Here is a 16326-nt window from a genome sequence, read left to right as displayed (position 1 = left end):
CAAAATCTAAGGACAGTTTTTCTAACAAAGAATTAATTTGTTTCAATAGTCTTTTGAAAATATCTAGGAAGAAACCCAGTGCACAATATTAATCATATATTTACTTTGCTACAGTTTTTGCATTACATTGCATGTATGATAAATTTTCATCTACACTAGTTTTAGAGTAAGAAATGTAACTGCAGTAACTCAGGATGTTCATCACATTAAATGAAGGATATTTCAAAAAATTAAAAGAAAAATTAAAGCTGAAAGTAAAGAAGAGTAGTTTTATGTGAGAATTATAGTTTAGTTGAATGTAATGTATTAATGATCCTAATAATGAATGGATTAGCATATTCCACTAAACTGCAAATATTTTTTCAATGAACCACTTAATTTTATTTCTGACCCAAAATTTTAAGCAAGTGAAAACAGCATTTTAGATCTATATTATCTCTTGCAAGTTACTGCCTAAGAAGTCTTTTACTCAATAACAGACCTTATCAGGCTAAACAGTAAGAGAGAAATGGTTCTTTGAGTGCTATTTGAATATGCAGTGTAATGCTGTAACTTTTAAATAATCTTAAGAAAACCTGTAGGGAGACATCTGTGGAATTTTATTAATCATACATTCAGCTTTTTACAGGTTTCACACTACCTTGTTTATGTGATATTTATTCTGATAAAATAAAAGGAAAATAAAGGGTGATGATTAGTGAATACAACATAATATACATGTACAGATATTGATGTCATGTAAGCCAGATGATCCAGATGAGTTGGCCTTGGAGATTAGCCAGTTATGACTGGAGACATTGGTGTTAGGTTTTCTTTGTACAAAATAAAAGTGTAAATTATATGAAAAACATTATAATAATAACAGTTGAAAGATATTAAAACATATTTTGGAAAATAGAACAAACAACATAAAACTCAAAATGGGATGGGAGTTAGAGAAAATTATAGTGTAAATCAATATATAGGAAATAATGGCAACTTGGAGAAATATAAACAGGAATAAAGATATGGATAATATTAATATTAAAAGATTAATTACAAATTTTGTTTTAGATTTTTTTAAGAGGCATACAAAGTTTAATGATACCAGGAGTGAGATTAATGACATTCAGTGCCACAGTATTTAACATTTCTATCCAGTAACCATCTTTAATTTTCATTTTTCTGTTTGTTTTAAAATTTGCCTCTATACTTGCCAGTTTAATGTTTTCAAGAGAGTGTATCATGCAAATCAAAGTGTTTTGTAACTGTAATTTATTTGTTCATGTTGATGTGATGTTGACATCTGTACCTGTATATTAATTACATTATACTCACTAATCATCATCCTGTATTCTTCTGTAGAATAATAGTCAACTATTTCCAAACACTGGAGTTTGTGTATATTATTTTGTATGATGTATTTTCAAACATGTACAAAAGTTTAAATTTAAAACAATAACTTAATCCTAAATGATATGTCTGAAGATATCTATTACATTAAACTACCAGTAATTTGAAAGTATCTTTAAAAAGCTGAAGATAGGAAGATTAGTTTCATGTGAGAATTATTGGTTAGTTCAATGTGATCAGTAACTTTGTCCAATGATTAATCAGTTAACAAATTTCACTAATAACCTTGATTACCATACTACAGTAAAACCTAAGGCAGAATTGCATGGGACTGAGTAAAATTTCTGGCTTAAGCAGGTTTTGAGGCCTAGAGCGGGATGTTATACTTGCTTGACTCAAGGGAAGTAAGATGTTCATGAATGTTTATGCTATATTTATTAGAATAAGTGCACAAAAGCTAAATCAAATTTATTTGAAGAAAATGTCCAGTTTCAACTGTTTCATTTTTTTAATGGGCCTTCTCATGCATTTAAAAGAGAATGCCAATTCTATAGCCTTTTCATAAAGTTAATTTTCTCCCTTCATTTGTGCATACAATCTGATACAATTAATATAACTTAACATTTGCAATGAAGTAGGAATTTCTATTTCCTCACTATCTTTTCCATTTTGTTCATCTTCTGAATCTCTCACACTGTTACCATTTTGCAATTCTATTATAGAGTTTAAATTAATTTCATCAGTTTCTGTTAAAACATTCTTGTCAACATTCACAAAACTTTCTGCATTTACATGATCATCTGTATCAATCTTCTCAATCAGAGTTTGGATTTCATGAGAATTGTCATAACAAACAACTTTAAAAAAATGAAGTTATTTAGTGTTTTTTTTTTAAATAAGGGTATTAAGCAAATTTCTCCTAAATTTTAAAATTAGGGAAGATAGGAATTTATTTTTTTGTGAGAATTATTTAAAGAGTAGAATTTTGCACTTAAAAGACAAATATATTTCTACAAATTATGAATCTAATTTAATTGCAGAAATAATGACAGCAGAAAAATGAACAGAATATATTTAACCAGTACTTACTGTACAAAATGTCCAAGAATTTATTAATATTTAAAGAAATTATTAATGAAATAAGAAATTATTGCCATACAGAGGGCCTTTTATAAGAGAAATCTTAAGATAATGCTGCAGAATGTTGATATTTCCAGCTTGTACAGGTTTCCGTTCTGTGGATTTTCTGGCTTAGACAGGTTTTACTGTGTATATATAGTATATGATTAACTTATTGACAGTTGTAATGCTTGTGGAATTATTTTTTTGTTAATTTAATTGCAGATGCAGTTGAAAGCAGTTTATTTAAAGATCAAAATGTTTACAAATTGGAAATAAGAATAAAGCAAGGAAGAGCATTTGTAGAATGTTTACTTGATCCATCTTCTGTTGTTGGATCTTCCAACCCTTACTATTCATGGTCATTTTCAAGGTCAAAGGTCAAAATCCACACCAGTTCCAGCAGTCTGTGAACCAGACTTTTTCTGCACATTAAGCTTTGATTTGCATGCTAAAACAAAAGGTATGGTTAAAACATTCTTTCTTAATGTTTATCTCTTGAAAATTATTAGAAATATTGTTTTAAAAGATACTCATAGTGTTTTCTAATTTTTAAGGCCTCATAGCATCTGATGTTCATCCTTCCATCCTTTCAGAAATTGACTGCCCTGTTCATTTAGTATTAGTTCGAACGGAACCAGATGGTGAAAACAAACTTATGTCATCCTGTTTTCTTGACTGGAGAAAAGTACTCACTTCACCTAATGGTTGTCTGAGCATACATACTGAATTAAAGGGAATAGGTAGGGATATTTTTTTTGAACTGATGCTCAAATTATCTGAGAGATCATGTCGTATCTTTTTACAGAGTTACATTTAAAATTTAAATAAACAATGTTATTGTTCATATATGTCAATAAGCTTATTTTGTAATTCAGATTTTATGTTATGTAAGGTTCAATTTCTTAATTTCATAAGAAAAAAATTAAATAAATTCTCATGTGACATCCTTTCACTCCAAACCACTTGTTTTATATTTTCCTTCAACATTTTTATGTGATTCAAAATGTCCAGTTAATTACAAAACTCATAACAGTAGATATTGACAAACCAGGATATAAACTTAGAACCTATTCTTCCTCTTCCTATATTGAAATATAAAAAAAATGTCAAACCCATATGAGATAAGTTTCATGTAATAGTCTGCCTTTTAAAAAAAATGTAATTCTCACTGACAATACTCTTATGTTGTTTATAACCAATAAAAAAACATCTTTTTCTTTACAAAGTTCTTCTTAGAGATTATTTCTTTTATGCTATGTAAAAGTAGATATTTGGCTTCAGTCTCTTCTTTTTTGCAATCTTGATGTTCAGCTTTAAGCAAATAACAAGTTTATTAATCAACCTATTATTATCTTATTTAACAAAGCCAGTGAAATTATTTTAGATTTTAGGAAATTCTACTTACGTGCCTTATAAATATTCTATAATCTCAAATACACATTTGAAATAAACAATTTTTTTTTGTGAACAATGAACATCTTTACAGAAAAGTAGATTTGAAGTGAATCATCCTTAATGGCAAAAGGGCTAAGTTCAGATGTTAAGGAAAACATTTCTTGTTCATTTTTTTAAGTTTTTACTTATTGTTGAAAAAGTAACTGAACTATAAAAGTTAAAAACTATTAAATTAGATAAGAAAAATTGAAAAAGATTTTGAACATCTCTCATGGTATTGTCTTTTCTTACAATTGTGTCAACCATGTACACAAGTCATGGCATAATTGTAATATGATTGTTTGTTTTCACAAAGCTGTCCTGCTATGATATGGTTTTAGCATACTCTGGAATGGTCAAGATATACTCTAAAGCAGTAAAACTAAATGAAACCAGATAAGAAGAAAAGTAAAGTTTTATTGAAAACACTTGATATTTGTTGAGAAAGTCTTTTTGCTTTAGTGCTACATTGTTTTTGTTCTTCTTGCATGTTTGTTCCATCCACCTAATGGCAGCTTTTCTTTTTCTAGCTGTAACATTTCTATTTTAGCTTACATATATTTATGTATGCAAAGTAATATGTAATATAGATAATATATATGTGTGTGTAAAAGACAAAAGTCCAAAAACCTGGGCATTCCTTTTCAAGCATTTTCCCCAACTGATTCAGTAGTGACTGGAGACACTGTTATTTGCTCATGGACCTAATATTCACTTGTTATCACCTTAGGTCATTTAGTAGTACACAAGGCCACATGTGACCTGGTCTTGGATTTCTATTTGTAGTGAGGTACTTTTAACATTTAATATATAACTTAGCTTACTGAGTTGTAATGAACTGTTATTGGCTTTTTTCTGCCTATTTCTTCTCCATTTAATGTTACTAGTCATTTTGTGTCTTTGCCTTCTGTGGAGCTTGCCTTGCCTGTGGATGGGTTTATCCAGCTCTTCCATCTCTAGCTTTTCTCTTTTTGGTGAAAAAGTACCTATTCCTTTTATGTTTCCTGTGCTCATGAATCAGGTTGTGATATTCTATCTTTTTACCTTTACAGTACAGTGCAAAAGTGTTAGGACAAGAGAGTAGTTTGTTATTCTTTCCATTGTATAGGGCTAATTCTTGTATGCCATTACATAATGTAAATTTCAGCACTATGGTAATGCTCACTGATCGCTATTAAATATTTATCATTCTTTGGAATTTCTGTACACTTTTATCAAGGGCATGTCATAATGGTTCTGCTTGAATGAATATACTGATTGAATTTAGGGTCTGAAATAACTGTCAGGATATCTCATACAGTGTCTTAACTATACAGAAAGAAGCTAGAAGAAATCAATTCAATAGCATTCCACAAATAAATCATGATGAAAACAGTATTAAACACTATATATAAAGTTTTACTGTCTTGCCACAGTCCAAAAAGCATAGAAAATTTTCAGTACAGCAGAGATTTTGTATAAAAGCTTTATGTGATGGGAGTTAGACTCTCCAAAAATTGCTGCAGACTTGAAATGCTCCTCAAATACTGTCAAGTACACCCTAGATCATGAGACCAAGACAAGTAAATTTGAGAATAGGAAAGGAAGAGCAGAAAATCTAAACTCAATGATACTGACATTAAGTAACTTTGTTATACAGCCTTCAGGACAGAAGAAAGTCTGCCACTGATCTCAAGCATGAGCTAAATAACCATATACCAAGTGACAGAAAAGTGTCCAGTTCTACATTATCAAGAAGTCTCAATGAGAATTGAATATTTGGTCATTTAACAGTTAAGAAACCTTTACTTTGATCTTTGGATATTATTAAGAGTGAACTTTGCTAAAAAGTACAAAAATAGGCTGTTTGTGATTATAAAAGTGTGTTAAAGATGGATGAGTCCAAGTTCGAAATATTTGGTTCAAAGCTTAGGGTGAAAGAAACGTGAAAGGTACCTCAATGTATAACACCTACCATAAAGTGTGGGAAGACACTATAATGATTTCATGGTGTTTTTCTACTTAACTGACAGTACATATTTGCAGAATAGATGGAACAATGGACTAGTGCAAGTACCTTTAGATGCTGATCAATCATGGTATACCCAACACTTTCACGGAGTTTCTGTTGTACTAAATATAAAAATTAATAACATTTTGATATGTCACCTGTGTGTAATGTTTCATTGTTCTTTTAAAGTAGTCAGAAATTTAATTTTTGACTTTGTCCTAACACTTTTGCACATCACTGCATATTATAATGCCTCTCTATTGGTTTTTCTCTAGGTGTCTTCTTTTCCAACTCTGCATTGTCCCTATTTCCTTAGCTTATCTCTGTCCTTCTCACTGAGGCTCTTCACTAAGATTTCAATAGTTTTGATAGGCATAACTGTACTTTTTAGTTTAGCATTTTAGTTTCCATTTCTTTCTCTTCTATTTGTATTTTGACTTGTTTTTTTTTTTTTTTTTTGATCTCCTTTGTTGGGTGTTCACATCTTTTCCTCTTACAGTTATGACAGAAAGTGTTTGCACCCCTGCATACCGAGTGGTTTTTGCTTGTAACTTAAAAAGTATCATGATTAGGTTAATAGAAGTATAATATATTATAAATATTATACTAACACACATCTACATAATTTTTTATGTAAATTAAATGATAAATAAACTGTTTATAAACAAATAACCAAAAATAGGAGGAGCAGAAAGTGTTAGTACAGTTCAGAACGTGTGAAAAAACTGATATTCCCATAAAAATTTTGTTTATTTTGGCAAATAAACTACATTATACCATTCCAGAACTAGACACTGGGTTCATAATTATTGGAATTTAGCCAGCAAGAAATGTACTTCCGGCAATTTAGCACCGTCTCCATCATTATCTGCTTGGTCATCATGGTGAACAGGAAACCACTGTCCAGTGATTTAAAAAACTGAATTACTGTGAAATACAAGTCTTGTGTGTCTTTTTCTGACATTGCTACACAACTTAATGTGCTGAAATCTACCATTCAAAGCATAATTGTCAAGTTTAAGCTTACAGGATCAACTGCATGCATACCATTTTTCCGCTGAAACGTGGATTTCCGTGGTTTTCAAACGGCTGACGATCACCCATGAGATTCGTGTAAATTCGAGGAGAAAATATGAGCGATTTGGGGCCCGGGTAGGTGGTTTTTGAGGAGAAATCGTATTTTTTCAATGTTTATTGCAGAAAAAAAAAATCTGACCGCCATCTTGGAGGCAGTCTCGTTTTGTCTTGTTGCAGGTCTCGTGGTCTGGTATCATGTGCATACCAGACAATAAAATATTCTCTATGCTCCAAAGAAACAACAGCGATTGAAATGTTTAAAAGGAAAGGTGTTCATTTTGATCCTGTAGACAAGAGAATGTGTAAGGACATTAGATCAGCAGCTTCAAAGTATACCTCAAAGCTGAGGGAGAATCAGAAGAAAAGGGCAGAAAGGCTTGAGGCCTATGGTTCTGTGAAATCTGGCCTAGCCACCTTGGCTAAAGAAAAAGTCCAGAAAGACACAGAGGCACAGAGAGCTGCCCATTCAGAGAAGGAGAGAAAAAAAGCTTGGAAGAGAGCACTGGAAACCCTTGTCTCGAAAAAGAGGAAAGTAGCCAAGATTGATTAAAGGAAATTAAGTGATTTGAAATTTGACTGTAATTTATGCAGCAGAGCAAAAGTTGATATCAGTGACTGAAAAACATTTTATTATTATCTGCAGCATACAGTGCCAGTGGTTTATTTTAAAGCATATCATTAATTTTATTTTGAAGCAATGTCAAAGCTTTCCTTGATTTGCTGTTTCAGTTTGTATTGTGAAAGAATGAAAAATATACTGATATTGAGGTACGAGTAATTTACTGACAAGATTGTATAGATGAACAAGTTTTACTGTAGGTAGTCATGTAGAGTAATTTTAAGTAATTTGAAATTTTAATGGAATACATGCAGCAGAGCAGTAGTTGTTGATGTCAGTGACTGTACAAAATTTAATTTCTGAGGCATATCACTGATATCAGTAGTTTAATATTGAACCATATCAGTAGTTGAATTTTTAAGCAATGTCATAGCTTTCCTTCATATGCTGTTTTAGTTTGTATTGTCAATTTGTGAAAGAATGGAAAATTCACTGACATTAAGGTACCAGTAGTATAATGACAAGATTGCACAGATGAACAATTTGAACTGTAGGTAGTCATGATTAGTCAAAAGAGTAATTTTATGTGATTTGAAAATTGTATGGAATATATGCAGCAGAGAAGTAGTTATTGGCAATGACTGTAAAACCTTTAATTGGCAGCATACCAGTAGTTGATGATGATGATGTTATTGATGACAAAAAGGATAATAATGAAATGATTTGTATTTGAAATATTTACTGAGTTATTTTGGCTTTATTAACTCATATTACTAATATATTTTGATTTAGAAAAAAATTAAACTGAATAAATAGCAAATAAACAATCTTAAATTTCATTTATTTACTTTTTATTTTATTTGTTAATTTTAGATATTTTGATATATCTTCTAAAAAATGAATGCAAATTAAAAGGATAAATCAATTTGCTAAAAACTGTAAATGAAAGTTATATAGAACCCGGACCCCCCTAGTCAGGCGCGGCTGAGCCGCGCTGTGGAGCCTCTGGCGCCAGGCTATATACCTTTTCCTCTTTTTTTCATAAATGTCATTGGCATGCCTGCAACTGCTAACCTCCCTTGTTCTGAATGCCCCACCAAAATTCCAGAGAGAACCAAGAGAAAGGTTCTCAGAGAAGTTAGTAGGAACCCTCGTTTAACACGTAATGACATACAAAAACTGGTAAGGGAAACTGGGGTTGAAGTAAGCACCTCTACAGTTATGAACATGTTACGCTCTTCTGGGTTCAAAGCATGCCATCCTCGTAGAACTCCATATTTAAAGCCTGTTCATTTAGAAGCACAATTGAGGTATGGAAGAAAGGATGTAGGTAAACCCTTTACCTGTTGGAAGAGTATTCTTTAGTCAGACAAGACTAAAATTGAACTTTTGGCCACAATGTTGTTCGCAATATTTTTCATAATAAGGGGGAACGAAATTTTCCAAAGAACACCGTCCCTGCAGTTAAACGCAGAGGTGACTTGATCATGCTATGGGGTTCCTTCAGCTCTTCTGGTGTAGGCAGCTTTCACCTTGTTAACAGAATCATGAAAAAAGAAGAGCACATAGATATATTAGGCACTTATGTCAAGAATGATGCTCGGAATTTGAGGCTTGGGTGTCGTTGGATATTCCAGCACAACAATGACTCTAAGCACACATTGAAATATGTGCAATCCTGGTTGTAGAGGAACCATATCAGCATTCTGGAGTGGCCATCGCAGTCACCCGATGTCAACCCAATTGAAAACGTGTGGCATGAGTTGAAGACCAGGGTTCGTCAGAGCCATCTGCAAAACTTGCAAGAGTTAAAGGCCTACTGTAAAAAAGAATGGAAGAAAATACCAGTCGAGTACTGTCAAATGATCATGGAGCGCTATGAGGAGAGATTGCGCCAAGTAATTCACCTAAAAAGCTACACAATTGACCATTAAAGTAGATGCACGAACACTTTCTGCCCCTCCTATGTTTGGTTATTTATTTATAAACAGTTTATTTGTCGTTCAATTTACATAAAAATTTATGCAGAAGTATGTTAGTATAATATTATAATACATCATACCTTCATTATCCTAATTGTGATGCTTTTTAAGTTATGAGGAAAAAACTACTCATGACGCAGGGGTACAAACACTTTCTGTTGTAACTGTATATTTGAAACCTTCATTTTACTTTTGCTTACAGAAATTCTTTAAAGGTATTCTTATTTCCTTGGAATCCTGAACATAGGCTGCTTGCCTGCAGTATTCTATTGTTTCCTTGATTTTCTGACTTGGTGATTCATGGGTACTACCTCTACCAACCACCCATCCTTGGAAGGTGAACCACATTACCTCTTGTTCCTTCTCTTTTGCTTCAAGAGATGGATAAATGCATATATCAGTGAAATACATTTCTTACAATGTATGTCAGAAATGTAAAATAAGTGAAATAACGATACTCCCTTACAATTGACCAAAATAAAGGATTGGAGTGAATTTGTACTGCATTAACTACAATAATATTATTCTCACCCAGCAAACTCATTGCTTTAAAAGTGCATTAAAATTAATGCAGTGTATCTTAAAATATAAAGCAAAATATTTGAATATAACAAAAAATTAGCAGTAGTATAGTAAAACTTTTTCACCACTTGCCCATAAGTATTTATTCACTTAGCTAATGGTGATGCTACTTTTAACAGACAGACACATTCATGTTTTGTTAGAGTAATAATTCATTTACAGCATACCTAAGAAAAGAATGTTTTTCTTTGTGTATCATATCCTCTTAAGAAGAGCATTCTTTGCATATCAACTTTTTGAAAAATAATTGTGGCTTATTGGGCCTTCCCCATGGTACATCTTTGGGCTTTGTATCTGGTGGTATATTGCTTTTTTTGCCTTGATGGATCCACACCAAAGGTAGTTTGTTACATTAGATTTGTTCTTATTTCAAAACCTCTTAGCTTTTAAATTCTTGTTTTGGAGGTCTTTCCTCAGTTGATCTTGCTAATTCATTTTTCCCAACAGGAATTTATCTAATCCCTTGCATAATGTATAGAATTTTCCTATAGAATAGCCTACTTTCTCTCTCTCTCTCTTTTGTCTGCTTTCTTCTCTTGCTCTCTATAACTATACATAGACTTTCTACTATCACAAGACCCTCCACCACTCTCATCAGCTAGTTTGTTCTACTCCTCCACATCTTACTTCTTTCTTTACCTGACTTTTCATCTGTGGCCTGTCTGTTTTGTCCATTCCAGGTTATTGTGGGTCTTTGTTGACTATCATCTGTCTCTTATCAGGTAATAATCCCTTCCTTTTGCTGCCCTTATCTGATCTTTCTCCCCCACTGGAACCTTTATGTGGCTTTATGGGGTTCTTAGTTACCCTTCTTTGAGCCACTGGCCTGTTCTTTGTATCATATGGCTCTTAAGGGCCACTTTCTCCTCCTTGTTAGTGATCATCATTGTTCATATATTTATGTTTTGTACACAATGATAAAGACTGGATGATGTTTTTCTAGTTCACTCCTTTTATCCAAAAACTTGGGCTACCCAGGAGAGTGATCAGATGCTTTTCCCATCTCTCTTCCTTCTCTGTTTTATTACTTTGATCCTGATTATCTTTTTTGATCTGTATGGGCTGTCTTGGTTGGACTATGTTGTTACTGTGGAAGACATCCTTCTTTCATGACTTGTCCCCTTACAGTTTAACTGGTTAGGTTATACAGTCTAAGCTTCCTGCATATCTTTCTATGGGTGAACTTGTCCATATGACTTTTTGCATCCCCTCATTCCTCTTTTCACTGCCAGCCTTTGGAGATCTTACAGATTGATACATGGACTACACCTAACATATTCATTCCTCATTTCTTATATCTTTGGGTGGTTTCCTGAGCTTTTGTTTGGTTTTTACCTTCCTCCAGCTATCATTCTCGGATATGATGAGTTTTGCTTGTTATATTTTTCTATCATCTTCATGACATTCATACATTTCATGGAATGTGTGCACCATGATTTTGTACACATTCCAAAACATTACGAGTCCCTCAAGAACAACAAAAATAGTGAAAACAAAGAATCAAGACTTACCAAATCAAATGTTACATGAAGAACTACAACTTGTGTATGCCTTATTATATAATACTTATTAAAAATATGTGTTGAATAAAGGCAGATGGAAAGCATTAAACCAATCCACTCATGCCCATTACCCACCATTGAGGTGAGGTTTTCTGAAATACTGATTTGGTAGTATATCTTAGTATATATCTATTATTTCTGCACATATTTTGTCTAAAAACAAAACAGCAACTGGTATATTCCTACCATTACACCTCTCTCACACTTGCTGTCTATAGTCATCCCTCTTCCCTACTTCTGATGCATGTTGTTGGCCTTGTCAAGTATGAGCCTATGATTACATGTTAGTTCTCACAGGGATTATCAAGCATGATGGCTGTGTCATCCTTGTAGTGGTGGAGATCTACAGCATTGTGACAATTAAGATAAAGGCTGTTGTAATATGAGTAAGTTTATTCAAGGCTTGTGGCATGTGCAGGAAATTCCATGGCAGTTCCAGAAGAGTTAATAATTCTTAGTAGTGAAGAGAGATAAGTTTCTGACTGAAATGCATTTTTAGATAAGGAAGCTATTAAGTTTTTACTAATAGCTTATCAAATTTTGAGAAGAAACAAACAGTAAGTTCAAATGTATTCTGAACATTACTTATCTGATACAGCATCAGTATGTTGAACTGATGCCATAACAGTGTTAAAAGTGCTCAAGAATGGAGTAAATGTAAAAATATAAACTGTAAAGTTTAGTAGGAAGACTATTATTTCAGATATTTTTAACTGTCCTCGTGTATCTTATATGCATTATCCTGCCAAAAGTATTTAGATGTGTAAATAAATGAGAGGGTAAAGTTACAGTTATTGCTTTCTTAGTATAGTGTAATACAGTCTTTGCCTGGATATCTTCTGCTATTCCACAAGACCTGTTCTCTTCTATGTTTCAAGAAATGTATGATGCAGTTTTGCCTCCATTGTTGATTCAAATATTCATCCACTTGAAATTGATTGGAAGACTTTGTTCTTATTTTTTAATTAAATCCTCCAAAATGTGTTGAAGATGGTGTTTTGTAGGGTTAAACTCAGGTCCATTTCAAGATGTTACTGTCTACTTTGAAATTCAATTTCAACTGTATATTCTAAAGCATTTGATGAACCATTTAACCTTGTCTCATGGAACATGTTCATATAAAAATCTTTCAGTGTCCATGACATTTAAACTTTAAAGATAGGTGCTTTATCCATTGTAACATAATACCATCACCATAGTTTTTCTTACTTGGCACAATACAATCACTGTGAAACTGTTTGTCATTGCTTCCATGTCTATATTTTACCATCAGTTTTAAATTAGGTAAAAATACCAGTGGTAATAAGCTTTACACTAAGCAACATGGTTTGTGTATTCCAGTCATTCCAAAATATCTACATTTATGGAAAACATACTGTACTCATTGCAAGATGGTGGCTGTTCACAATGAATAAACTGAAATACCTTGAATTTATTATTGCAAAGGCAATTTCCAACACTTTCTCACCATTCTGTCAAGTGAATATTTTTAATGTCCTGACAGTACTTTTAGCTGACTTGATTAAATATATCAGTGTTATGTCATAACTTTGTGATACTACCGAATGATCTCAAATGCTGGGGTGGCCTATGACTTTAGTCTATATGTTTTTTCACAAATCATTTTTTCCATTTTTCAACAGTCTGTAATCTCTTCTCTCATGTTCACCACTTTGCTTGCAGTGTATTGCTCGCTAAGTTTAGCCACAAGTTCAAAAGATGTCTGAAAACCTTTCAAAGGGTAGTGGTTTGCATTCTACTACTCATTCACAGTAACAATTAGCTGTAAATAATTAAAGATAGTGTGGTTGGTAAATTGAGAAAGATCAATATAAATCATTTTATGTTTACAATGTGATGGTACATATTATTAGATGTTTTATGTCTACAGTTTATTGACATGTAATGTTAGATGTTTTGAGTGTCTACAGTTTAATGGCATGTTGTTAGATCTTTTAAACATCGACAGTTTGATGACGTTTACTGTCAGTGGCGTAGCTAGGGGGGGCAAGGGAGTACATCTGTCCCCAGAGGCAGCATTGGGGGTGGGCACCAAATTGATGTTACATAATTAGGAATTATGGCTTATATTTTTTCATGAGGGGGCGAGAAAACTGACTTTGTCCCCGGGTGCTGAAAACCCTAGCTGTGCAACTGTTCACTGTTAGATGTTTTGAGTGTGTGCAGTTAAGGACATATATTATGAAATGTTTTCTGTTTTTTATAATGATAACAAGCCTATGGTAAAGCAATATTAATGTGATTTATATGACTTACTTTACTAATTAGGATGAAATATACATATTTACATTGTGTGAATGTTTGTATTTGCTTGTAAATGTAGTAAATATCATTAAATGGAGTAGTACTTGATAGTAGAGATCATGATGAAAGATACATCACTCGTTTAAAATCACTTTTAAAATATCTGAATGTTAACAATGAGTATTTCACAGTATTGGCTTGGCTGAAGTAAAACTTATTGTACTTATAAAGCCATCTAAATCAATATATATATATGTATATCTGTTTACAGAGTGAGTAAAAATTTCACCATTTCACTAACTTCTCGTTTAAGTAAATAAGTGATTCTTCCAGACAAGTGTACAGAAAAATGATGAAACATAGTAGTTTAATTCTTTTACAAAACCCTACTACAGAAATCTCACTGATTTTTTTCTTGTACTAAAAAAAAATATATATATACAGTATAAACCAGATGATGTGTTACTTTGGGCATGTAATTAGATTTGAGAGTAGACTGATAGAGATTTTGATGAGTAGTAAAACAAAACAAGTATTTGTATGCTCCAAACAAACAAGTATAATAAAATATTTTTGAATTTCATAAAGACAAGTAGAGATTAATGAAAATTTAACATAATATAGAAAGTTTTAAAGCTACAACAAGTATTGAAGCAATTCAAAACTGTAAAAACTCAGTTACTTAAAATTAAAGATTTTCATTACTTAGACTAACATAATTACAGTGGTTTGCCAGAGTGGGGATAAAATATTTTTTAGTTTTAGGTAACTCAGTTTTTGTAGTTTGACTTTTTTTCCAGCACATTTTGAGAATTAAAATGTTTTGTATTACTGTAGCTATACAGGTTATGTATATATTGATCCCTAATTGTTTTTATAAAATTGAAAAAAAATTATTATACCTGTTATGAAAGACTACCTCGTTAGACTTCAAATTAACATGGATTATAATAAGATTACATATTAGATTTTATTTTTCCTAACTTGCACAATTACTTTATAGGATACCATAGCTCTTTATTTGTCTTATTAATGAATTAAAATTGTACATTAGATTGATTTCTTGAAGTTCATAAATTATTATTTGGATAGAACTTCTTTCAAATATTATTGATTTCTCAGTATATAAAGCTATCAAATTATCCTTGTTAGAGGTGGAAGTTACTGTAACTGTTTGGTATATAAAAGGTTTTGGTTATTGTAATTTATTGTTAGAAGGATAACATTGTACATAAATGTGTTAAACATGCAGCTTTAGAGGCTTAGTGACAGTGTTAGACTTTGTGTTAATTAATATGTTTTAGTTGAGTGTTAGAACTTGGCTCTTAAAAGCAAGTAAATTGAGGTGGTTAATTACTTATCTTCCTTATTTAGTTATAAGTAAATGTGTTTGCCTTTAAATCAGACACCATTATAGCTTCATCAAGTTTCAAGGATAAATCACAACAAGATGCAACTAAAAATAGAGTGGAAAAGTACATTCACACAGAGATACAATATTAATTTTAAGTTTTTTTTAGTTATTTATCGTGCTTTAACTTTTTTATCTTGACCTAGCATATTTAGTCAGCAGTGGTCAAGAAGAACACTAAAAGTAAACAAGAAGGTATTTTTATTATCATTAAAATTTACATAGATTTAATAAAAGTTATTCACTAATGGTTGCTGTTTTTTGTTTTCATTTTTTTATTATTAAGGTGTTGAAAACAAAGTACCTATTGGAGTTTTGGATATCGAATTATGTATCAATCCAACTCCTAAATCACTTCTAACTGAGAGTGTTCTCAACATCCAGTTAAGTGTAGAAAAAGCTCAGCATGATGAAAAACAAATATTGTTTCTCATGTACTCCAAGTTGTGGTGGCAGGAGTATCTGGAAATACGACCTGAACACTCACTAAGGCTAGTAAAAATCTTTACCCAAGATGAAAACGCCATAGCACTCCCTGTTGTTTGTTATGTAAGGCCTTTGAGGGTTGGAAGACTGATTGAGTCACCTCAAGAAGCCCTCTGGTTTGTTTCCTTATTTCATCAGCAGAAAAGTCTAGTGGTTGGGAAGGTTGGACTAACAAAGCAAGAACAATGGAACAGCCTTTTTGCTTTTCTTGTTGTTCAAGCTGGGGTAAGTTTACCATAGAAAACAAAATTAAAGTGAATGACCTTCAATTTTTATATGCAACGTTTTTCAAATTTTCTGATGGCTTGTTGGAAAAAAAAATTTAGAGGATCCTTTTACACTAAGAATTCTTCAAAATTTTATCCTATAAGTTGTGATAACTAGGTTTATAGAATGGTTATTGTTTCCAGTTAGCATGGATCTCTTTCATTTTTGGTTGAACATGAAATTTTGTTTGTTATATTTCTTACAATGTTCTTAAGGTGATATCAGTCATTATGTAAGCATAATAAATAAAATTGTCA

At 32.1% G+C, this 16326-nt stretch overlaps 1 protein-coding gene across 1 annotated transcript in view; it reads left to right on the top strand.

Annotated features, from left to right (window-relative positions):
• Positions 1–1709: 1709 nt before the first annotated feature.
• LOC143257838 (centrosomal protein of 76 kDa-like) overlaps positions 1710–16326 on the top strand; it is a 41133-nt gene continuing 26516 nt past the window's right edge. Inside the window, exons 1-4 of the mRNA XM_076516869.1 lie at positions 1710–1736; positions 2758–2914; positions 3009–3194; positions 15603–16027. Of these exons, the coding sequence (XP_076372984.1) occupies positions 1710–1736; positions 2758–2914; positions 3009–3194; positions 15603–16027 (795 nt within the window). The remainder of the gene's footprint in view (positions 1737–2757; positions 2915–3008; positions 3195–15602; positions 16028–16326) is intronic.

Source organism: Tachypleus tridentatus, chromosome 7 (genome assembly GCF_004210375.1).
Source record: "Tachypleus tridentatus isolate NWPU-2018 chromosome 7, ASM421037v1, whole genome shotgun sequence".
NCBI classification, from domain to species: Eukaryota; Metazoa; Arthropoda; class Merostomata; order Xiphosura; family Limulidae; genus Tachypleus; species Tachypleus tridentatus.
Note: the sequence above shows the minus strand (reverse complement) of the source record. Positions and strands in the feature narration are given on the sequence as shown.